The 26,475-nt window shown below is 30.1% G+C and overlaps 1 protein-coding gene across 1 annotated transcript in view; it reads left to right on the top strand.

The window, feature by feature from the left end:
• The first annotated feature begins 1,572 nt into the window (after window positions 1-1,572).
• Window positions 1,573-26,475, top strand: part of LOC136777394 (phospholipase B1, membrane-associated-like) — a 71,737-nt gene continuing 46,834 nt past the window's right edge. The window contains exon 1 of the mRNA XM_066733643.1: window positions 1,573-1,742. Within this exon, the coding sequence (XP_066589740.1) occupies window positions 1,644-1,742 (99 nt within the window). The 5' untranslated portion in view covers window positions 1,573-1,643. The remainder of the gene's footprint in view (window positions 1,743-26,475) is intronic.

Raw genomic sequence — 26,475 nt, 5'->3', positions numbered from 1 at the left:
TAGAGAGATATCTCGATGAATCATTAGAAAACTTGAGGAGTTTAGATGTGATGAATGTTTTACATCTCCAAAGTGAGTAACGACCTGAATAATTAATTAATAGAAACGAAAACACAAAATAGAAAGATAAGGATAAATCTGTAGAACATGTGCAGTGACGTGTGAGGTTGACAAATTGGTCTCGTCATCGAAGTGTGTAAAGGCGAGAAATTATTTTTCCCAAACGTCTACAGGGCAATCTTGAAGCTTTTATAGAAACATTGGAAATTATTGAAAAATATCCACGAATCGATAGAGACTTCAAGGAAGCTTTAGTGGATGAATAATTGACATTATGAAAGACAATTTTTGAAGCTACTGTGTGTAAATTTAGTATATAAAATAGTTATAATTATCGATGGATCGATAGACTGCTCTGTACGGATCGTTTGCTGATATATTTGGATCGAGACCTGAATAATTGTTTGCAAAGCAGAGTTTCAAAGTAATTGCACGTTAGGATTTTTGGGTCAATTGTCTCAGTTTTGTGGAAGAGAGAAAAAATGGGAATATTCGTATGAGAATTATTAAAGATCTTGTGGACATTTTTAAGATGTACATAGAATCTTGGATAATTAATTATTATACATAGAAGATAAAATATTTGAAAGATATCAGTTAATCTACAAAACACGTTATGGGAACATTGCAGATACATTAAATTGATACATTGGAATTCTACTCCTGAATAATTAAATTCATCGCAGAGGTTGTTGATGATTGCAGATGAAGATTCTCGAAACAATTGTTTCCATTTTGTGAGAGAAAAGAAAAAATGGACAAATCCTTATGCATAATCATAACACTTGCACACATTTTTAATAATGAATTGTTAGCATATTTAAGATGTATATAGCAACTTGAATAAATAATTATAACAAAGAAGATAAAATATTTGAAAAATATCAACTAGTCGACAGAACACGTGGGAATATTAGAGATACATAAAATTGATACACTGGAAATCGACTCTTTAATAATTAAATTTATCACAGGAATTTTTAGTGATTGCTGATGAAGACTCTCGAAGCAATATTGTTAATTTTGTAAGAAGAAAAGAAAAAATGAACAAATTCTTATGAATAATTAAAGCACTCGTGGACATTTAAAATAATGAATTTTCAACATATTAAAAGTGTATATAGAATCCTAAATAATTAATACCGAAAAGATAAAATACATAAATAAATTAAACTAGTCGCTACAACATATTGTGGGAACATCGAAGATACCTAAAATTGACACATTGTGAGTTCACTTCGGAATAATTGCTTTCACCGGAGGTTTTCGCAGTGATTGGTGAAGATTTTTCGGCCAACCGTGTTGATTTTGTAGAAAGGAAGGAAAACGTTGGGAGATGTGTGTGTGTTTGTGTGTGTCATCAGGCAATGGGAAAAGAGCGTGGAATTTCTCGAGAGTCTTTCGTCTAAGCAAACAAGAATAGTGAAAAGAGCGTTCGATATAGAAGATTGACACTGCTGGCCTTCGGCTCTCGACTCGGGAGGGAGTCTCTTCGTCCAGGAAGCAGGAAGATCGGGATGGAAGTAAAATTAGCCTGGAGATTATTCGGATGAACATAAAGCTTCTAGCAACCATTGGCAAACATGAGAATTCTTATACTGATACTGGCACTCGAGTTTCTAGCCACTTCACGAGCCAATACATTCACGGATATGCTGCTGAATCTCTTCAGGTTCGCCAGGGTAAGTTTCGATATTTAAACATTATCTATAGGGTGATACAAAATTCAAAGCCGAAACGAAAATCATAAACACAATGTGTGAGTCTGATAAGAAAACTATCACACAATCTTTAAATATTGTTATATAACATTTTTCTACATTGAAAAAAATCGTTCAGTTAATGTACAATTTTTTGTTATAACAGTGAAGAAAATTGACATAAGAAATAATTTATTGATATAACGAATATTCATTATTTAATAAACTCATTTGTTATGTCATTAATTGTTCTTTTTATCAATTAATTTTGTTCATTTTTATAACGAAAAATTGTTTATTAACTAGAAAATATGTTAGTGTGTTTATATAATAATATGTTTTAGCTTAGATTCTTCATAAGTTGTTATGCAGATCGGTAATTGTTAATAATATTTACATAGTTTATTGAAATTTCTTGTAGATATGATAATAATTATGAAAAAATTGTATTAACTTTTTTATATATAAATGATAACATTTTTCAAGTTACATGTAAATTCGTCTGAGTGTAATTTCGTTAGGTAAATAGCTTACAAACATTGTTATGTGAACTGTTAAATGTTAACAATATAAAATTTGTGCAAAAAAGTTTTTTATTAATATGATAATGGAAACAAAAAACTTCAATAAATGTTTTTCGTATTATTGATATATATCGAGCTACATATCTATGTAAGTAGCCTAATCATATTCTTATGTAACTCGAAAAATATTGATAATATTATAAAATAGTGTAACAGTTTTATTCTCAGAATCGGATATTTTATCTGAGGTTACCGGTTTGGCTACATTTTTGGACCACCCTTTATATATATATATGTATAAAACTTTTGTTAAAAAATTCAGGCAAGAGATTAGAGAGACTACAAATAGAATATCCACGTTAAGGACCAACAACTCAGTAAAATCTTCATTATTTCATTAATTTTAATGTCGTACTATCAATATTTAAATATTTAAAAAAAACACTTAAAAAATTATAAACATTTTTTTATAATGCAACAATAATCAGCTGCATCTACGTTTATAAATTTGAAATACAAGAATCACCGTTAAGGACTTTAAAAATAAAAATAACAACGATAAATTATTCTTCAGGATTTCTATTAACGTATCTCGACAAATTTTTATAAATCTAGAATGAAAAATAATCAATAAAATGAAATGAATAAAAATAACAAATAAAATTCCTTAAAATGGTCACACTGTGCATTATTACTATTATAGTCATTGTCGCACAGTAATCCTCACTGTCCCCCTGTATGATTCTTATACCGCAGTCTTTATATAACTGCTGCGTGATTTTACGTAATTTCATTGATGCAGTATTTTCTCCTAATAGACATACAGAGATTCGATCATTGATTTCCTTGCTTCGTGACGTTTTATCAGTTTTAATGGCCCATTTCTTGCATCTGCTTCATCCAATCTTGGAATTTCATCGATTTGGCTGGAGATTCACCCGATTGGTCTGTGCCCGAAGAATTTTTGCTGAAATGTGCCTTTTCCATTGGTCGAACTTTCGACGATTAGCAGCTCATCGTGTCAGCTTTTTTGCACTCGCCACACGTACCAACTTTTGCTTTCTTTCATTTGCATTCCGTGCTTGGCGACGCTTCTGTACGGGACATCAATTATTTAAACGCCATCGGGATCCTCTTTGACTTCCGGCCCGATGATCCTAATTGCGTAGCAACAGCACATCGATGGCAATTCATCGTCCAATCGAGTCTGATCGCTGCTGTGGCTTCCAAATCAGGCACGTTTGATTCGTGCTTGTATGATCGCTTTCTCCCGGTTCATTCAGGCTACTGAATACGTGGATCTATTGTGTGTATGCACAGCGAAACATGAAATTAAGAGAAACGATTATTTACGTTTCTAAACATTGACATCAAATTTAACTTACAATTAATAATTGATATTTGATTGAATTCAGGTAAAATTTAGTTCATTCTGATAAATGATATAATCGAGAAAAATAAATATTATAATTGATTTTGGGAATTGACTTTTTAAAGCATATATTTTCTTGTCAAAATTTGTGATTTTCAAAAGTTTCTTTATTTAACTAATTTAGACAAGAAAAAATTTTTTAAGTATTTTTCTAAATTCTTATAGTGTTTACAGTAATAGAACGATACAGGAGAACTAATCTATATAAGAGTTAGGTAGAAGTTTGATAACAAAAATTTGAATCGATCTAAGTGGTAACGTTGGTTACCGAGTTAGGCTCTAAAGAGTGAAGGGGGGAGAATGTATTAAAGTAGACTGGTAAATTTATAAGGGCTTGAACAGAGAAGAAGCCATATAGAGATGCATGTTTGACGTCACGTAGTTATACATCGTGATTGATATGTGTGCATGTTACGTCTTAGGGTGGATCCATATACATAGTTTGAAACAGAACACAGTGAAACCTAACTTTATCGCGTATTAAGTCTGGACAGCATTCGGTATTGGTGTTGGGTAACATAATGACAATGAAAAGCTTGACCCTCGATCAGTTGTAATACAGTTACGTTATACTAATTTCATACATGCCTAGATTCACCCTTAAAGCTTATGGATATTTAAATTCTACTGAAAATTACATTGAGAAAAAAAATTGTTAGAAATTAATGAATTTTATTTCCTTTGGTTAAATTATTTATTTGTATATTACTCGATGAATATTTATGGAATAGGAATTTATAATGACTTGAGCAGAGAAGAAGCCGTATAGAGATTTATGTTTGACGTCATGTAGTTATACATAATGATTGATGTGTGTTGCACTGTTACGTCTTAGGGTGGATCCATACAGTTTGCAATAGAACAGTAGTGAAGCCTAACCTTATCGAGTATAAAGTCTGGACAGCATTTTGTAGGTGTTGGGTAACATAATGACAATGATGCAGTTGCAACACTGTTACATGACCAGATCCACCCTTAAAGCTTATGGTTTTTTCTGTCTTAAATTATATGACGTTGTACGTCTCTACGTCTCTACGTCTTTTTGTCTATATTGAAATTCTACTGAAAACTATTTTTATAATTTTTTCCCTTAAAAACTTTTGTATCTTATTTAAAGTTTAGAAAAAAATTCTGTATATATGATTAAAGCTATTAAATAGAACTTTCTTATATTCTGATATTAATTACATATTGTTTTGATACAAGATAATTCGGCACGATAGTTTTTTTGAGTGGCGAATGGTCTTCCTTTAGCAATATTTAATTTAAAACAAACAAACAATTTCTTTCTTGTTATTAACACTTATACGCTATGAGTGAACTAATGAGAAACAAAAAAGCTTAATGGCTAAAGATGGAAGGCATCAAAAAGGAAACTGCAAAATTTTACAAGAAATTTTAGCTATATTTTGTTAACAAAAAATTCTCTTTTTAATAAATTTTTGAAGAGATAAATTTTTATTTAAAGGGTTAGATTATTATAAAAATTGGCTTAAAATTTCAAATAGTTCCATCAAAAAGCTTTTAAGCTATACTTTTCACTATTTTCGAAAATGTATTTTTGGGAAAAAAAAACGTGTTTAAACTTTTCATTATTACCCTAACCCAACACGAGCTGTTTATAGGCTGTTACTTCAAAGGATTTCAAAAATTTTTTCAAAATTTTAACAGTACAATCTTAATAAGTTATAATAAGAGAAGTGTGTCGAGTAAATTGACAATACTATAAACTTTGAATTTTATTTACGAACTTCCAACTGCTTCTAATGAAGTAAAATTTTGGGGGTGTATATCGATGAGATATCTGTTTTTAAAAAAAAAAGTAAAACTTAAAAAATGTTTATTAACCATCAGAGAATGCACCAACTTTTTCATATTTGAAGAACATTCTGGTAAATTTGACTCTACGCGAACTTTGATCACCGCTATTTCTATAATAGACTACGTTTTCAAATGGTTTAAAAAAATTATCTTGAAACGTTAACAAATCAATTGATAATAATAAAAGTGCGGCATGAATTATTAACATATTTTAAAACATTCACAAACAAAAACGTTTTTGTAAAAATATTGTTGAAAATGGCGAGGTGTGGATAATATACTGACCCTGTGTGTTCACGGAGGGTTAATAATATGGATAAGTTAAACCGTCATACAAGAGTAAACGATAGGGGGAATGACAAGAATCGATTTAATTTAATCAGTTTTCTTATTGGCTTCTATCGTTTTAATCGTTGACTATTTTCCTGTCCGATACAATGCAATCGTTTTCAACGGGTCTTTATAGTAAAATTTTCTCTTTCAACGATAAGTATCGTATTCTATCGGTCTAAATGTTTTAAATCAATAATTTACAATTGAATATATATCGTAGCTTATCGTACGTTTCCAGTAAAAGATATACTATCAAATTCTATTTGAATTCAACGACAATAATTAATTTATTAAAATTAAATTGTTTTATCTTGAATGTTGTATGAAATAAACGATTAAACTTATATAGTTATCTATGGTTTTTTCGAGTCAAAATTTTAAGTCTCCTTCAGTCCTAAAAAATCCTGAAGAGTTCTGAAATAATATTTTTTACTTCTACAGTACCATTTCAATCTTTAAAAATCCTATTTAATTCTACACTGAGAGAAAAAATCGTTTGATTCCAATGAATTTCATTTAATTCAAATGATTTGGTCACTTGATATGCGTCCAAGCTACTTTTTCGTTACAGAATAACGAATACCATTAAATCAAAGAAATGTCTTCAAATAAATATCTAATAAATTGAAAATTATATCAATAGAATAAAATAATCTATTATATCATGCAAATGAATATTTATTTGATTTAATACGGCACGATTCCGATTTCACCATTCTTACTTAATTCAAACAAATATTTCATATGCCTCAACCATTGAAATCTTAATTTGAATGCACAATCGTTAAAAATAATCGTATATTCATGTACTCTAAAGGAATATACCATTATATCTATCAAATGTGCATTTCTTTCAAAGTCCAATTTAGCTTATATTAACTTCATGTAGTTTGATATAAGCGCATAATCGTTACAGACAATCGTAAATTCATGCAAACGTAAGGAATATACAATTGTATCTATTAATTGTGCGCTTCTTTAAAAGTCCCATTTAGCCTGTACTAACTTCATTTACTTTGATATAAGCGCATAATCTTTACAGACAATCGTAGATTCATGCAAACGTAAGGAATATACAATTGTATCTATCAATTGTGCACTTATTTCAAAGTCCCATTTAGCCTGTACTAACTTCGTTTACTTTGATATAAGCGCATAATCGTTTCATACATTCGTAGATTCATGCAAACCTAAGGAATATAAAATTGTTTATAAAAAATAGATATTTGTTTCAAACGCTCATTTAATTTGCATTAACGATAAATATATTCTATTTAGACAAACTTTTATGACGGTGTACCTTTTACGTCACTAATACGTCACTGACACGTCACTCTTTATAAAAATGAATAAATATACATATATTTCAATGTATCGGACAGTCATTAAAATTAAATTAATAATTGTTGGCACCAAACATGCACACATTTGAAATAAAGAATAAAATTCGATATTTTATGACGTATCAATGACGTAATAAGATAACATGTCATATTTAAAGGGACCTTTCATATAATAATAATTACAAATAAACGAATATCCATTTAATTTAACGAAATACTTTATGTAAATCAATATTTCCTTCATTATTTTCAGTTTCAAAATCATTTATTTTTATTTTATATATTATCCCATAAAAAACAACCTTCGCTTGTAGAAAAAGGACGGCAAGTACATAAGTCGTATCTAGCATGATTAAAATATAGTAATATAAAATATTTTAATTAAAAAAAATAGTGAAATCCAAATGTTAGGCAAGTATAAATTTTTACCATGGCGAAAATTGAAATTTGGAAAAAAGTAAATAGTAATACAAAAATTGCTTGCCGGGCCCGTTGTATGCAATCGTATTAAATAGCCAAATTTTTAACTTACTAGAAGCAACGCTTATATATAATAGATAGTGACTTACACATGAATATTACGGGCCCGGCAAGTATTTTTTGTATTACTATTTACTGTTTTCCAAATTTCAATTTTCGCCATGGTAAAAATTTATACTTGCCTAACATTTGGATTTCACTATTTTTTTTAATTAAAATATTTTATATTACTATATTTTAATCATGCTAGATACGACTTATGTACATGCCGTCCTTTTTTTACAAGCGAAGCTTGTTTTTTATGGAATTTTAGAACGTTTTGTAAGAATATAGGAATTAAAACTAAAAATTATTTTAACTAATTCAATCTAACAAAACATTTTCCAATGTTCTCATCGTTCCATAATGTAAAGCTCCAATTCGAGATATTTATTTATTAATCTATTAAATAAAATACAAAATATTACAATGATGAGTTCTTATCATAATTACGAGGCATTTAACATAGGATTCAATGACTGTTTGAATTATATTTTCAACATCTTATACCTAAAATCACCTTAAAACCTTTAGCTTTCAAAAATTTGTTTCTAAATTTACCTTTAAATCCATCTTTTCTTAGGTGTTACTCTCACTATCACCTTTGCATTATGGCTCTTTCCCTGCTAAACTAGTGACATCTATATATTCTTTTCATTAATATAAACTGTAAAATATATACCAGTTAATGCAATGGAAGCCTATGTTTTTTAGGTATACTGCTTTTAGTTTCCTGAAGTTACACACTGTATGCCCTATTACATGTGTGTGCGAAACAGTGCCCCAAGTTGGCTCCGAACCTGTGGTCAGAAAGGAAGGTCTTATTCTAGAGTAAAATATTCAAGGCAGAGGTAATAGGTAAAAGTGTTTTTTATTCAAATAAATAAAAAAAGTATACAAACGTTTACAAAGTATTTTTATGTACAAGAAAAACCGCGATATTTACAATGGCGAAGGCCTAGGGAATTTGCTGCCGTTAAATTCTGGGGAATTTCTTTTCGCAGAACATTCCCCAGAACCCCAAGACTCAAAATTCCCCAGGAGGGAACGCGGACTTAGAAACTCCCTGACTGGACAATTTTTCCTAGGGTATTCCCTAGTAAAATCACCAGCCACGGGAGGAAGCGAAGTAGGAGAGGTGGATTTAGGGAAGGGGAAGTCCCCTTACCCCTCAGCCCCCTTCTCCCAGAGCTATGGTGGCTCCGAGCCACCCCAACCCCTAGGGTGAATCTACCCCTCCCACTACCCGACTCGTCGAGAGCCCTGGATTTGAGGGTCGGAACACTGGGTCCTCGGTAGTCCTCGGAGGCAGTGTGGAGGGGAAGGAGAGGGTTGACTTCTCCCGGGCAGTCCCCGGAGAAATTTCCCTTAGGAGGGAGGAAATGCCGCAGAGGGGTAGTCCCCTCTTGGTTGGCAGTGGGTGGTGGGTGATACTTACCAAAGTATGCTCCCAATGAGTTCGCCAGTGGAGGCGCTCTTAGTTGGCCGTGGAGGCGCTGCCGATGAGGCGTCAAAAAGTGCCGATGAAGGCTGCGGAAACTGCTGCTGTTGCTGCTGCTACGCAGGCTGTCGAGCGAGTTTGGGGTGCGATGGGTCCTTATCAAGGACCCATCTATATAATTACGCGACACTAATCTTGCCAGCGAGAGAGCTGCCGCGGGCGCTGGCCACCTAGTGGCCAAGCGCGCAAGTAGTGTCGCTTCGCGGCCGCGACGCGCCAGGGCCAGAAGACGCGCAAGCGCGCCGCGGAGAGAGAGACAGATAGAGCGGCTAGACGCTGTCGGTCTAGCCGTCTATTGTGAGCGCAATAGAGATGGGAGATATAACAGAGAAATGCGGAATCTACTTCGCAACATTTTCTGCTCCTCCCAATCTCGAACAATGTGAAATATTGAAATCATGAATTCCTTTCATATTTAAACATCTACATGATTTTAATATAATTTTCATCAACTATGTGATTTCTAATTCCAAAGTTGTATGCCTAAAATCTCTTGCAAGCACTTCACTCTCAAGGATTTTCTTATAAATTAACTCATACTTATCCATCATTTTCTTAGCTGTTTCCTTACACATCAACTTTGAATTATGGCATTTTCTCCAGCACACTAGTGCCATTTATATTTTCCTTTTATTAATATAAATTAGGAAATACACCAATTCATACGATGGATGCCTCTCATCTTTATTAAATATAGAGCTTTCAGTTTCCTAATTTTATTCACTGTATGCCTCATCACATGCAAAATATTGCAATCATGAATTCTTGTCATATTTACAGATCTACATGAGTTTGTTATTATTTTCATCAACTATGTGATTTCTAATTCTAAAATTGTATACCCAAAATCACCTGCCAAGCACTTCAGTCTCAAGGATTTTCTTATAAATTAATTTATATTTATTCATCATTTTATTAACTGTTACTTTCAACATCAACTTTGAATTATGGCACTTTCTCCAGTATACTAGTGCCATTTATATTTTATATTCATTAATATAACCTTGGAAATACACCAATTAATGAAATTGAAGCCTCATCTCTTCTTAGATGTACATCTTTCAGTTTCTTAAATTTATTCATTGTATGCCCCTTCATATGTAAATGATTTAAATCATGAATTATTATCATCTTTACACATCTGAATGATTTTATTATAATATTCATTAACTATTTGATTTATATTTCTAAAATTTTATGCCTGAAATCACCTACAAGCCCTTAACTTTCAAGAATTTGCTTAGAAATTGATCCCCTTTTTACCTTTTTCTTAACTGTTACTCCCAATATCCACTATGAATCATGGTTCTTTTTCAAGCAAACTATATAATACCATTTGTATTTTCTTTTCATTAATATAAACTAGAAATTATACAAATTAATGCAATGGAAGCCTCTCTTTTGTGGATATACTGCCTTCAGTTTCGCAAAATTATTCACTGTATATTCTATTGCATGGAACATATTAAAATGATGACTTCTTTTCATGGTCTCATTTCTAGATGATCTTATCATTATATTTATTATTTAATTGACTTATATATTTCAAAGAGTTTATTATGCCAAGAATCACCTGCAAGCTTTTCACTATTAAAAGTTGGATTCCAAATTTTTTAATTTCTTCACCTTTTCCTTATAGGTTTAACTCTCAACATTAACTTTTTATTATGGCTCTTTCTATGGTAAACTGATATCATTTCTGACTTCTTCTATTAAATATTGCAGCTCAAGCCTGCACAATGACACAATAAACACGTTATTGTAATTCAATCTGAAATAAAATCTCACTAAGTACCAAAAAATATATTACATATTATATTATAAAATTTAATGTTCTTTTTATGAAAAATTAGATTTGAATAATTTTCTTGGAGATAATAATAATTTCTTTCTATTCTGATTAGGGAAGCGTAGATAAATATTTGGTTTGAATACTTTTTTAAATTATAATTGAATATTAAATAACGATTAGAAAATATTCATCTACTTTTCTTTAATCGTAGTAATAAGAAAGTTTTATTGTCTCCTGGAAAATTGTTTGTATATATAATAAGCAGAAACTGTTATTGTCTCATGGAAAATTATTCTTATATGTTATATAATCTATCGGGCAGTGTTGAAATTCATATGAGTTTAAAGAAAAGAAAAAGTTAAACATGAATTGTGTTAATGACTTCCATATCTGAAATTTTGGCATATGTTTATCAAATATCTTAACAATTTCTTTTAATTAATATGCTCCTGATAATCACCGATGCATAAATGTTGAAAGTATACTTCTCCTTGGCACAGTGTTGAAAATATATAAATATTAATCTTACTTCATCCGGTCAGCTCTATCATCAGCAATGAAATTGGCAATGGAAATGTTCTGTCTCAATTTAATCTGAAAAAGCAATTTCACAAATACCAAACAATATATGACATATTATAGTGTAAAATTCATTTTTATCTAATCGTAGTAAACTCACAAACTTTATTATCTCCTGGAAAATTATTCATATATATAATATATAACCTATTGGAGAGTTGAAATCCATATGAGTTAAAGAAAAAGAAAAAGTTAAACATGAGTTTTGTTAATGATTTCCATACCTGGATGTTTAGGATATATTTATCAAATATCTTAAAAATTTCATTTAATTAATATGCTCCTGATAATCACCGATACATATAAATGTTGAAAGTATACTTCTCCTTGGCTCAGTGTTGAAAATATGTAAATATTAATCTTATTTCATCCAGTCAGCTCTACTATCCTCAGCAATGAAAATAGAAATGTTCTATCTCAATTTCTTTGAAAAAGAAATTTCACAAAGTACCACAAAGTATATTAACATCCAATATTGTAAAATATAATGTTATACTTATCTAATAATTGTCGACATCTTATGTCATTATTATTCGAATTCATTTATCATTTTGAAAATTTAACACATTCACTAACATAGCAATGATTAACCTCACTGTATTAAATATAAATAACCTCACATTACAATTGACAGTTAACAGTAGTCGCCGGATTAATTATATCGATTACATCGATTTTATTTGATAGTTTACAACACTGGTTTTGTCGTTGAGTTTAACCAGTTGGCAACGCTGCGAAAAAATGACGTCATTTTCCTCTTAGCGGCCAACTTCAGCCTGAGACATATATTCTGGCTGGAGAAGAAGATGACGAAGGAGAAGAATCTTAATTTTCGATATATATATATATATAGCTAACTGAGTATGATATCTCTGGATTGCGCGAACCGATTTTGATGTTCATGGGCTCAAATGAAAGCTCGTTTAAAACTATTTTAAGAAAAGCTTTATTTGAATCATTACAGTGTATCATTCACGGAGAAAAATCGATTTAAATATTGAGATGGACAAACTTGCTGTATAAGATACAGTAGTGCCTCGACGGCGGTATAGATACATCTATACCTACTTTTATGTACTTGCCGTCGAGACACTACCGTGTCTCTTGATTGGTCCAAATATTTAATTCATTGTAACCAATTAAATGCTTTATGTAAATAAATATTTCCTTCGTTATTTTCAATTTCAAAATTATTTATTTTTATTTTGTATATTATTGGTCCAAATATTTAATTCTTTGTAACCAATTAAATACTTAATTTAAATAAATATTTCCTTCGTTATTTTCAATTTCAAAATCATTAATTTTTATTTTGTATATTATTGTTCCAAATATTTAATTCATTTTAACCAATTAAATATTCGTCCCCAGTAGCAAGATTGGTCGAGATAACGTCATTATGAACAGAAATCCAGTCATTTTTACGTCATTTGAGCCAATTTTGCTACCTGGGGTTTGCATCAATGCAAAAAATGTTTCCAATATATATAATAAAATATTATTTGATTATTACTCCTATCTCTCTCCTAATTGATATATTTACTTGGAAGGTATACGTTGATTCATACACATGTCACGTTAATCCATTTTATTATTTATTTCACTTGAAGAAATTAGTCGTTATGTCTTCATATCTTCCATCATGTCTATCATTTGGATTTAACGAATACGTTTCTCCACCCTCTAACATTTTCAAATTTAATTCACTTTCCTGAAACATATTATCAATTAATATTTAAATAATACATTGTAAAACACATACTTTATATATGTTGATACCATAACCATTCACTTACCTATCATAACAGTTGGAACATACTAACTGATGTTCTCTTATATAGAAACTGGAGTAGTTAAGTATCGCTAGTGAGAAAAGTGGAACTATGATTCCCCATCTAGCGGTAGGTGAACCAATTATATTGTGTATATAAATATTTTTTTGAATGAAGTGAAGGTAGATATTGAAACAAATTTGTTTATGTAAAAAGAATATATTTCCACAATTAAAAATAATCAATTTTACGTATTTCTGTACATTTTATTAACATCGATTAAATATTTAATTGTCAATATCATGTATAGAAATGTATTTAAATGAAATGATTTTTCCCCATTGTAAAAAGGTTTATCTGTAGCTGTTATAAAGAAAGTTATTTGATTCAAATAAATCCCACCTTCAACTTTCTTCAATGAATTATTTACTTTATATTAATGAATATTATTTTAAACAATGGAATTATAATTTGAATGCACATTTCATTTATTACAATTAAGTAAATTGTTATTAATAGATATTCGAAACAATATATTTCAATCAAAAGTTTTTATTTCTCGATTATAATTTTATTTAAAAGTACATGTTATCTCTCACAGAACAATTTATATATAAAATATCTTCAATGTAATAATTCTGTGGGTATTTGAAGAAAATTTGCCAAAGTTTTGCCACAATATACTGCAAGAGAAAGAAAATTTCAGTGATTATACATTGACAAAAAGATTTTATTATAAGCTTCAATCATACACATATAATACGTATAGATACACATTGTATAAAATTATATAATAAATCGAAACAACGAGAACAACACACTTTATAAATTAAACTAAATTCTAACGTTTTGTCTCAATATCTCATTAACTCTTTTAACGCATGAATATATGATGATACCTTTAAGTAACATACATATAAAAATAATGAAATTTATTTTAAAAAACACGGCAAAATGGGGTAAATATTATATTCCACTTATATAGTGTTGTACTGGATAAACAAAGCAATAATGAGAGAATACATGGTGTAATGCATATATACAAGTACTCCTAATTTTTCTATTCTACGCTATGTATATACGTTAAACTGGTAGCGTTACAAAAAAATGTTTAAATTAAAACTTCTTTGCCTTTGTGGAGGACATCACATGATAGCGGTAGTTTGAGCTTGAAATATCATTTAAATATCATCTGGAAATTAACTTTCTTTTTTTGTAACAGAACTCATAATATTGGTGAGGGAAAAAGGAGGGAAACGGAGGATGAGGAAAGGGAAAAGATGGAGAGGAAGAAAAAAGTGAATAAAGGGAGAGAAAAGGGACGAGGGATAGGAGAGGGATAAGGGATAGTAAAGGGAAGAGGGATAGGAGAGAGATGAGGAATAGGAGAGGGACGAGGGATAGGATAAGGGCGTGGGATAGGAGAGGGACGAGGGATAGGAGAGGGACGAGGGATAGGAGAGGGATGAGGAATAGGAGAGGGATGAGGAATAGGAGAGGGATGAGTGATAGGAAAAGGACGAGGGATAGGAAAGGGACGAGGGATAGAAGAGGGATGAGGAATAGGAGAGGGACGATGGATAGGATAAGGATTTGGGATAGGAGAGGGATGAGAGATAGTAGAGGGACGAGGAATAGGAGAGGAACGAGCGATAGGAGAGGGATGAGGAATAGGAGAGGGACAAGGGATAGGAGAAGGAAGAAGGAGAGGAGAAGGAAGAAGGTGAGGAGAAGTGTGTGAGGGATTGGAATGGGATGAGGGATATGAAAGGGACGAGGAATAGGATATGGAGGAGGGAGAGGAGAAGGAAGAAGGATAGGGGAGAAACAAGGAATCAGAGAGAGAATAGATGATAAACAAATGAGTAAAGGCATGAAGGAGAACTAGCGATTCCTTACTTTGTTTGCAGTCTATAATATAAAGCGGATTTTAAAAACATGCTACGTACACTCTGGGAAATTGAATCGTTCCGAAACGTCAACAGAAATTAAATAGGCCTAAGCTAGCTGATGGACAAGATTTTTCGACGTCGCGCGACTTACCTGCTATTGCACCGAGACCCAAGCAATAAACTGGGGGTAATAAACCGACCGAAAATGACGAATCCTTATATACCTGTATTCAAATTGGCAATCAAAAATTCTAATTTTAATATTATTAATTAAAAATTTTTTAAATTTTTATCAATGCATTGCTTTTATTTTTAAGATGAGAATAAGCCCAAACACGAGACTAATCGGACGATTATTTTTGTATTAGATGTATCCTGTAGTTCTTATTTTATTAAATTCTAATTAAACTTTTTTTTGAGCAATTTAGATAGGAATTTAAAGTATTTACACATCTTTTAATTGTATATTTACATGAAAGAAATATTTATTTATCTTTTAATAATATTTTTATTACACACTTAATTTTTCGTTAATAAATAAATAAATATTAAGAATTATAATTAATCTTTTCAAGCATACATATATATTAACATAATAAAATTTGTTGACCATATCGCCAGCAAATGTAAAAGAAAAACATTATTTTTATAACAGCTGTATAAGGGCCTTATCATATATTAAAAGTATTGAACTTACAATAAATAAATAAATATTCATAAATAAGTTCAATTTCGTCATAGATTAAAAAAATATATCTCTCCTTTATCAGCTGTATAGGGACCTTGTCATATAATAAAAGTATATTGAACTTACATTAAATAAATATATAAATAAATAAATAAATAAGTTCAATATGGTCAAAAATTAAAATAAATACATTATATATATAACGGCTGTATAGATGCCTTGTCATAGTTTAAAATTAGTGAGCTATAATATTAAAATTGTTGTGCAGCAGTGGATATACAACTATTTGATTTATCAGCTAGAGTTTTAAATACAGTGGATTATTACAATTTTTGTTCAAGATCTGTAAGAAATAAGTTGCACATCGCTAAAATACTCTGCCATCATCTAATAAAAAATTAATCTAATCAAAAACACAGAGAAAAAAGAATGTCGTTTGCAACTAAATAATTAAGACCGCAACATAATTTTGGGAAAATGTTGTATGCGCTGACAGAAAAAGATTTTGTTTCAATGATGGATAACAGAATGCATATGTATTGCGACGAATATTACCGAAAGACAGAAACAGCAGAATATAACAAAAGATGGAATTTAGAGAATGTCCATAAAATTGAAATAAAAATAAATTCAAAAGTTTACTGCAACAGGCAGGAAACTCATGCTTCCACAGTGAACGCAGAATTTCCTGAAGATGATGCCCCAAATTTTAAATTCGTGCAAGATGGTCGAACTCCAAAAGAATGATTTCCCAAACTCCCGAAAGCAGATCCAATGAACTGGCAGCGTCAACCCGTTTGAAAGTATTGAAAATAGATAGGCCATGATGACAATACGGCAAGGTCCAAGCAAGAAACATCGCTAAATTAAAATGAACACAATCGAAGAAAAAGGTTAAGCTCTACAAATTTGAAATTGTATAATTTTATTATAAAATGAAACAACTTACCTTAATAGCCAATAGAGTATCCATTGCTATTTATGACAGCATTAAGACGTCGAGGGAGCGAGTCGACCAAGTTTTTACAAATCGATGGATCGTTTCTCAAATCGTCCCATGTTTGTAAAACGTGGTTTCTTAATGCTGCCGTCGATCTTTCTTGCTCAGGCCTCCACCGCTTTGTCATTATGCCCCAAATATTTTCAATGACATTTAAATCAGGTGACTTAGCTGGCCAGTCAATTAGCTCTACTTCCGGATGTTCGGCGAACCATTCTTTTGTCATGTTCGAACTATGAACGCTGGAATTATCTTGTACGAATTTAATTTTTAGAACATCTTCTTCAGGATAAACTGCTCTCAATGTAGGAAGCATGACAGTTTCCAAAACGTTACAGTAAACTTCTGAATTCATTTTCGTTTCAATTTCATGTAATTCTCCTACTCCATCTTTCGTCATTCAGCCCCAAATGGCAATAGAGATTCTGCTGGTTTTGTCTCTCTGTAATGTGTATTTGTTGTCAAATCTTTGGTCGTCTGGACGCCACACGTGCATTCTGCCATCCATCGTTGACACAAAAACTTTTTCGTCAGTCCATACAACATTGTCCCAAAATGTTGGTGCCACTCTTAAATAATTAGTTGCAAATGAAATTCTTTTTTCTCTGTACTGGGGTGTTAATTTAATTTTTATCGCTGGACGATGACAGTGTATTCCAACTTTGTGCAACTTATTTCTTACAGTTCTTGCACAAATGTTTAAATTATCCACTGTATCTAAAACTCTAGCTGATGGCTCAAACGGTTGTAAATCCACTGCTGATACTATCGCTGCGTCTTGTTCCGCTGTTGTTTTGCTCAATCGAAAATTGTCTTTGCGTTTGTCTCTCAGTCCGTCTAATCCATTTTCTTTATATCTATTTATCCATTTTGACACTAACCTTTTACTCATTTCCGTCTGTTCTGATATCACTCTGTTGTTTACACCACATAAAAACATACCAATAACCATTCCTTTTTTCATCCACAATAGTTTGTTATCATTCATTTTGTATATATATATATATATATATATATATATATATAATTTCACTTTATTATATGTCTGAATTCTATATAAGTTAACGTACGACTGACACCTGGTAATATTATTGTCTTGTTTCTCGATGAGATGTAAACAATCAAATTTTAGCAAACCGGATCAATACATATTATTTCATATGTATGATCTATGTCATGGCTATATTATATAACAGTTAAATGGTATTGTAAATAAGGTAAGCTGCTCTATTTGTGTTTACATCTCAAGAATATCAACAACAATCATATTAGCACCTGATCAAAATTTGTTTACGTTTAAAGCGTTGGAAAGTAGCCGAAAGCAGTTATTAATAAAGAAGGTGATGTTTTTCGCTTATCGCTTTGAAACATATTAAGCTGGGAAATTTGACAAAGGATGAAAAATTCTTATTTTTTTAGACATCGTATTAACGCTGATAATTTTTAATGATTTATTTCTGCTATTTTTAATTTATTTTAATTAACTAAATAAAAGAAATACAAAATAAAATAAAGTATCATTAAAATTTAATAAAATAAGAACTATAGGATACATCTAATACAGAAATAATCGTCCGATTAATCTCGTGTTTGGGCTTATTCTCATCTTAAAAATAAAAGCAATGTATTGATAATAATTTAAAACATGTTTAATTAATAATATTAAAATTAGAATTTTTGATTGCCAATTTGAGTACAGGTATATAAAGATTCGTCATTTTCGGTCGGTTTATTACCCTCAGTTTATTGCTTGGGGCTCGGTACAATAGCAGGTAAGCCGCGCGATATTGAAAAGAATTGTCCACCAGCTAACTTAGGCCTATTTAATTTCTGTTGACGTTTCGGAACGATTCAATTTCCCAGAGGTACGATTTACCATCTGCTAGTGTATGTGCATTATAGGGAGAATAATCAATTATAGTTTTTTGATTAATAAATCTCCAAGTTGAGGACTCTTCAATTTCGTAAGCACAAATATGATTATTAAACGCAATAGTGTGCATCTGTAGCAATATAAAATAAATTTCATTATTTTTGTCTAACAAAATATACTTACTTTTCGCAAATATAAAATAAATTTCTGTTATATCTATCGCTAAGAACATTTCAGAAAAGTATTTAGTGCCAAATACAGATACCCAATTGACTAAATTATAAGTCTCATCGCGTAGATGTAAATAAACTTCATTGATAAACTTCAAATAATGCTGAAATTCATATAACTTTCTTTTTTGTATATCGCTAAGTTCTAAATGTTCATTAAAATCTTCCCTACATAAAAATCGATAATTTAAAAATAATTGATGTTTTATTGCCATCGTGTGTGGTATATTTACACGTGATTTTATTGAAGTACAAATTTCTTTAAGGTGTCTATGTTTTCCTTCAAATCTGAAGCACGAAAGAAATTTTAAAGGACCGTATATTCTTATGAGTCTAGGATAATGAAGCATGAAATGGTGCTTCGGTTTCAAATTTCCTTTAATAGGTTTAGATGTAACTCATGGTGTTCTTGTATAAGAATTTTGCAGAAAATTACAAATTTGTATATTAACAGTAGGTGAGATAACTATAGAAATTATTTCTGCTAATAACAAATACAGCTTCCAAAGCTTATTATTAACAGGAATCAAATCCCCAATTATTAGCCCTAGAAATTTTATTATGGTTAACATTTCAGACGCAGAAATGATTAAACATTTTTTTTTAATAGAAATTTCTGAAAATAACGGAATAACATTCGTACCAACATTTCTTCCAAAATCAAAAAATTTAATTGGATGATTTCATTCTTCTAGACTGAAAAGTTGTTGTACCATTATCAATTCATGAAGTAACTTCCCAATTTCATATCGACATATACCTTCGAATAAATCATGCATTATATCAAACGAAACATTTTCAGCAACATGGAAGTTTGGTAAAGAATTAAATATGCAATTTTCCGTAACACCATGTGAATAGTTTTCGACGTGTAAACTATAATTTTCTTTGTTCCGTAAAATATTAATTTCTTCAATGACCTGTAAATATCTTATACTCTTATCTGCAAAACATGCTCGACAACAATATTCAAAATTAAAGATACCCGTGAAACCACAAATTTCATTTAGCCCCTAATTATCACCTAAAACTGCTAATAAAACGAAAAATACTTGTATTTTTTCTCCAGCAATATTTAACGTAACACCTTCTTTTTCTAAAAGTAAAAGTTCAGTGATCAAATTCTCAAAAATTATTGTATTTCCTAAATTTCTATAGTCCACATTTCTATGTAATTGTACAACAAAAATATTGTTTAATGTACTATTGTAGTTATATGGAATGCCAGTTAAACTATAATATACTGCACCTACTTTGTTTATACCCGAATGAGAACCCAAAGGGTTATTCACCTCAAAATCGTCATAATATAGTAAAAGAGGTAAGACAATTTTTCCGACGAAACGTTGCTTTAAATTTTTCCATAATTCACCATCTAAAATATAGCTTAGAGTTCCATTTTTGTTATTATTATCTATTTCAGAAAGAATTGAGTGAAATACGTTTGGAAGTTGTAAGAATTTCATTAAAACTGGTTTCATTGGTACTCTTTCTATACAATTACAGCTAACATTCGTCGCGTTTTTCCTACGTTTGGCATCAAATCGAATATAACGATTTACAGGATGAGAAATTGGAACAATAAAATTTGTGGTTTTTTCGAAAAATTTAAATGACTTATATTCAGAAGTAAAATTACTAAACGCATCTTCAATTATTGAATTAATGGTATCTATATCGTTTAAGAGAGCACTATTTAAGGTACTTGTTGTTCCGCTAATCACACTAGTGAAAGTTGCTTTGTAAAATGACTGTACAGTTTTAATAATATCGTGGGTTAAATTCCTGTTCAAATAAAAATAACTATATAATTTGGATGCAACCAATGTAATATTCAGAAATACCTTATCTTTTAATTCTTATAAATCAAATGTTTCCGTTTTAGCATTATTTAAAGAAGTAGATATGATTGAAGTTATTTCGTCAGTCATATCGGATAAATCGGAATCAGGGTATTCAGAAATGGTATCTGTATTCGACTCTTTACTCTTTTCATTTAGTGTTATATGATTCTTATTATAATGTTTAATATAGGTATAAAAGTTGTTAAATTCGCGCTTGCACGTAGATATTTTACAAAAACATGACGAATTTACATTATTTTTGTGAACAAATTTAACGTGCTTTTTAAAATACTCATAAGTATCAATTTCTTTCTCACAAGGTGGGCAGTAATACATTATTTGTATCAACGGTATCTAAGTATATATTAAAGGAGAAAACGCGATTAGCAGAATGTAATGCCTATGTATATGTTATAGGTGCTATGGTTTGCTATGTGAGCATTCTAAAAGAAAATTTTAGTTTCTTCAGTACAAGTCGAAGATTACGGATTATAGAATATACTTTATATGTAACTAGCGTTACAATAAAATAACTGAGAGGAAGTTCTGGAAATGTTACCGAAGATACGACGAAAAAATAACTATTAAAAGCAATATTGTCTTTATTACAAACACGTTTGCCTGCTTTGTTAAACTATTCGGCGTAACATAAAATCCTTAACCTTTTAATACATATGTGGCATATGGATCGCAATATATCTCATATTTAACGCAATATAAACCTAACATGAAACGCAATATGTGTCATATTTAACTCAATATATCTCATATTTAACGCAATTTAAACCTAACATGAAACGCAATATATGTCATATTTAACGGAATAGATGAATACTGCATCACAGAAACAAAATTCTTAACCTTATAATACATATATGGGATACGAAACGCAACATATAAATATATATATGATATTAAATACAATATATGAATACTGTATCACAGAAGCGCATAATATTATAAATATTGCCGAAGTATTTAGCTAATATTTTGCTTAAATTAATATGAGTAATATGCAACATATATATATCAGCTAAAGCACTAGTGCAGAAGAATTAATCGTTTTTTATTTTATGGTTCATGAAAACGACAAAATAAATTAAAGTGACATAAATATAGATACACCATAAATAAGTATTGAGTAATTAAATAGAATGATTTTTCATATAATTTAATAACTCCGTTGTAAACGAGATATGTCTATCATGAACAGTTTTTATGTTGTATAATTCTACTTGTAATAGTTCCCATATATAACAACTTTCGAAAAGAATATTTCAAATTAAATACCTGAAACACTTTAAAACATGTATCCTGTGCTTCGAGGACGGTATCCATTTTATACAATATTTCATCAACCAAAATAAACACTGATTCAATTTCATTCAATGTGCATCCAACTACGATAATGAAGGGTTGAACAGTTAATCCTAGTTTTTGCGTTGATTCCTTCTTTTTTTGTAGTTGATTATGTAATCACCTGATACCTGTAAGAATAGATATAATTGTAAATACTCAAACAAATAAGCTTATAGTAAAAAAAACACAATAGGTTTTTAATTGAAATTACAAACAAATAAATGATTATCGCAGAATGCTGTAAACACTAATGTAAAGTAACTTTCATAAAAGAACCTAATTTTTATATTTTAGCACAATCGATGCAATTAGTTTTAATTTAGCTCAAAAACTCAGCTTTTCCTATATTTTTCATTCAATAAAGAGGTAAGTTTAATATGAAATTCATTGGAAAATTGAAAGTTTGAATACAGAAAAAAATAGGATTCACCATACTATTACACCGTTTTTTTTTATTTGGAAATAAACATTATTGAAAATAATTTATTTTGTAGGAAATTGGTTGTATTTGATTAAGATTAACTTACATTAACGTGAAGGAGTAGGCTGCTTTTGCTTTCGTAAATCGTAGGCTTCAAGTGTTTCTTTCCTATAAAAATCCTCCCTCGTGGTGGCATTAAATGTGGCAGCAACAATAAATTTATAGCTATTTCACTGTTTACAAAAAGAAACATATTATTACCTTAATTATTTCATCAAATAGAAATATTAAGAAAAAATATTAAAATTAACATAAAACATTCCCTTACCTTCGCTCAAATTATCAAGGGTTAGTAATTCTTCTAAGGCCGTGGCATTGTCGTCTCTTTTAGATGATTTTCTGACAGCTTTAATTTTGAAGAAGAAAGTTTTCAGCCTTCCAAAAGTTAAAATGCAATTTGAAACATTTAAACATTCAAAGTCTAATGAAATTAACGAATTACTTTTTGGCTGCTTCAATATTGGCCAATTATTAAAAATTTGACAAATATTGTTTTCTTCATTACTTTAAAATTTTTTTTGTCGCAATTCAAAAGTATTTGACCATTTCTCCACCACAATCTCCCATGGCATAACGTTTCTTTGCAACCAAGTTTTACACTCCAGTACATTTGAATCTTCTGAAATAATTTTATTAAATTATTATATAATTTATTCAAACAATTCCTCTTTATTTAAAAATTTTAAACCCTTAAAGCGCACACTTCCTATTAACATCATAAAACGTACATGGGGTTTGAAAGACCCAAACTTTATATAATACCTATAAAACTTGTATTTTCAAGTATTCTATTACAAAAAAAATTAATAATGTTTCTCATGAATCGGTTTTTCACAATTGACGGTACAAACAGAAAACTGTAAATCCTAAAAGTTACAATTGAAGTTATTTTCTTAGGGGTATTTTAGACCCCAAGTGCACTTAAAGGGTAAAATTAAGTGATAGAAATCATAAATTTTTACCAGATCTATAATTACATATTTGATTTAAAGTAATTATTGAGCAGGTTGTAAAAATTATTATTAACCTTCAGAGATACTTGGTGAATCTTCTAATTCAAATAATTCCTTATTATTACATGAATTTAATAGTTTAAGATCATGCAAACTGTTCCTGTACTTGTTTAATAATTTGCCTCTAGCAGTGATTGACTTATTTATTTTGGAGAGATGTTTTTTTACAGGTGGCATGTAATAGATATTTACATCCTCCGATGGAAATACATTAACAATTCTTTTTGCCAAATAGCACAAATCCTTATTTGTTAATCTGTAAGTAAATTTACTTTGTCATTAATAACTTCCTAACTATTTCAACTACAATATAGTATATATATGGTTCTCAAGTTTGTTCAATTTATGCAATATTAATCCGCCAATAGGCGCGTGCTCTTTTTTACGTAGATAGGTGCGAGGGGTGCCACGGACACTCCATTTGTTTTTCGTTATTGGACGTAAAATATTTACGAATTCAGATTTATTTTTCAATAAATTTTATCTATGTGACACTCCGTTAGTATACGATAGCAATTGCATGTCCTTAAGTTAATTATATTAATTAAACGCTAACACTTGCAAGTGACTGCACACATTTTTCGCTAAGTTACCGATAGATTTCTATTCTTAGGGTGCTTTGGACATCCCGCGCGCCTATTGATGGGTTAATTATATGAAGTCATTATGAAACAGATAACTCCACCAACATTTTAGAAAGTTTTAAAACTTCTGGTATTAAAATATCAACAATAATATTTCTGCTTTTACTTGTTAAATATTGTTGCTTCTTATAACTTTTTAAAATACCTCTTCCCTTTAGAGTTTTTCTCAAGATTTGTTCAACATTTATTGTACTCAAACAGAATTGTTCAGTACTGATGAAACAATCTTGTCTTTCTATATTATTATCAATATTTTCTTTTTCAAGTAGTTCGTTTTCACTTTTGTCTTCTATTTCTTCCGGAATTGTTTCTTTCTCAATTGTTTGTATCTATTTTTAAGGAAAATTGCAATGTAATTATTTTACTAATTTTACAATAAATTCGTTTATGCAGTTTTTCGCTTTAATAAATACTATTCTATGAAGAGCTTACTAACCAATGTCAAATCAGAAATCTCTTTATATTTTTTCAGAAATTGTACTCTCTGTCCTATCTTCGGAATAAGCTTCTTTATTAAACTAATGTGTAGTCTCCTGAATACATATTCATTTATTTCATGTTCTGTAAGTTAAAACAAATGAAATATATATTATTAAGGAAACCCTTCTTCGTAAGAAAAGTATAGTTAAACAAAGAATATATTAAGTAAAATTCTAAAATTGTTCTGAAATGAGAATTGCAACAAAGGACTAAATAACATCATTATTTGTACTGCTCATACATGTTTTAGCCAATTATAAAATTTGATGTATATCAAATAGACTTTCAAACTTTATAGTTTTATTCTTTCTGTTTAACAAGAACTAGTAAGTGCGGTTTTAGAATATCTATGGTTTCAGGCGTCTCGGGACATTTATGATGTCTCAAAAGTCTTAATAAAAATTCTTTACGTTTATCGAGTGCAATAACTCGTATTTTTTAAGTCTCTTTTAACTACAGAACAATCTCTTTGGAAGGTACAAAATATGGAATATTAAATGAGTCCCAGTGTGCTGCTTAGTTTTAATGCATTATCAATTGAATTCTGAAGTTACTATATGCAAATACAATCTACACATACTTGGCTTTGCAATACATCCAATGAAAAATTGATACTCTTTATATTACTACACATTTTCATTGGCTAATTCATCCATGTGAACAATAAATCATTGTGCTCTTGGATTATATGCAGTATTGGAGGTATATTTATCTTTGGAAGAAATAAAAAATGATGTTCAGCTGTTGGGTATTTGTATGTTTTAACTACGACTGTATGCCATCATCTTTTATTATATATTTTAGATCTGCCAAAGAATTTAATAAGCCTATTAACTAATGTCATTTAAAATCTTATGCATAGGAAGTAGCCTTTATTTGACGAACCTTCAAAAATGGGAATAAAAATTTCTAAATTCCACTCTAAAAGTTTTGCAGCGGTGTATTCATCAGCCATTGTTGAAAATTTATATATTGCTATGCTCAATCGAAATGAAAAACTCCAAAGTATAACGAGGCAACAGGCATATTAATTCTCTATTTTGCGATGCACGGTTGACCCGGTGGAAATAGACACTTATTTTCTATATTAATCAGTATTTCTCATAAATTATTTTTTTGCACAAATTCAATTTGCAGGAAATATTATATGGGTGTCCTGTCAATTTTTGTGGAAATTGTGCAATACTGAGCTGCATTAGCCATTGGGGTAAAGAAGAGAACCTTCAAAAAGCATAATTCATTTAGGAACATTTAAAATAAAAGATGAATGCGTTACAATAAGTGTACATATCAAAAGTAACAAACTCTGAAAAGAGAAAGACCAGAAATTGAAATATATTATTTTTCAAATCTTAAAAGAAGATTTTTAAAAAGATTTTCTTTCACAGGGAAGAATGTTTGTAAAGCCATGCACATTAATTGGATATACAACATCTCAATCCCAGCGAAGAGACTTCATTTTGAAAATCTACATTTAAGATATTTGAACAAATATTTCGATTACTAGTTTTTCTCTTTTTAGAGATTAATGCATTTGACATGAATACTTATGGTAACACATGGGTCTTTCATTTTAGATCATTTGAACAATAGTA

Source organism: Prorops nasuta, unplaced genomic scaffold (assembly GCF_024137725.1).
Source record: "Prorops nasuta isolate Cenicafe-Biocafe unplaced genomic scaffold, Cenicafe_Pnas_1.2 PNAS00011, whole genome shotgun sequence".
NCBI classification, from domain to species: Eukaryota; Metazoa; Arthropoda; class Insecta; order Hymenoptera; family Bethylidae; genus Prorops; species Prorops nasuta.
The sequence above is the reverse complement of the archived record's forward strand: the minus strand, read 5'-3'. Positions and strand labels throughout refer to the sequence as shown.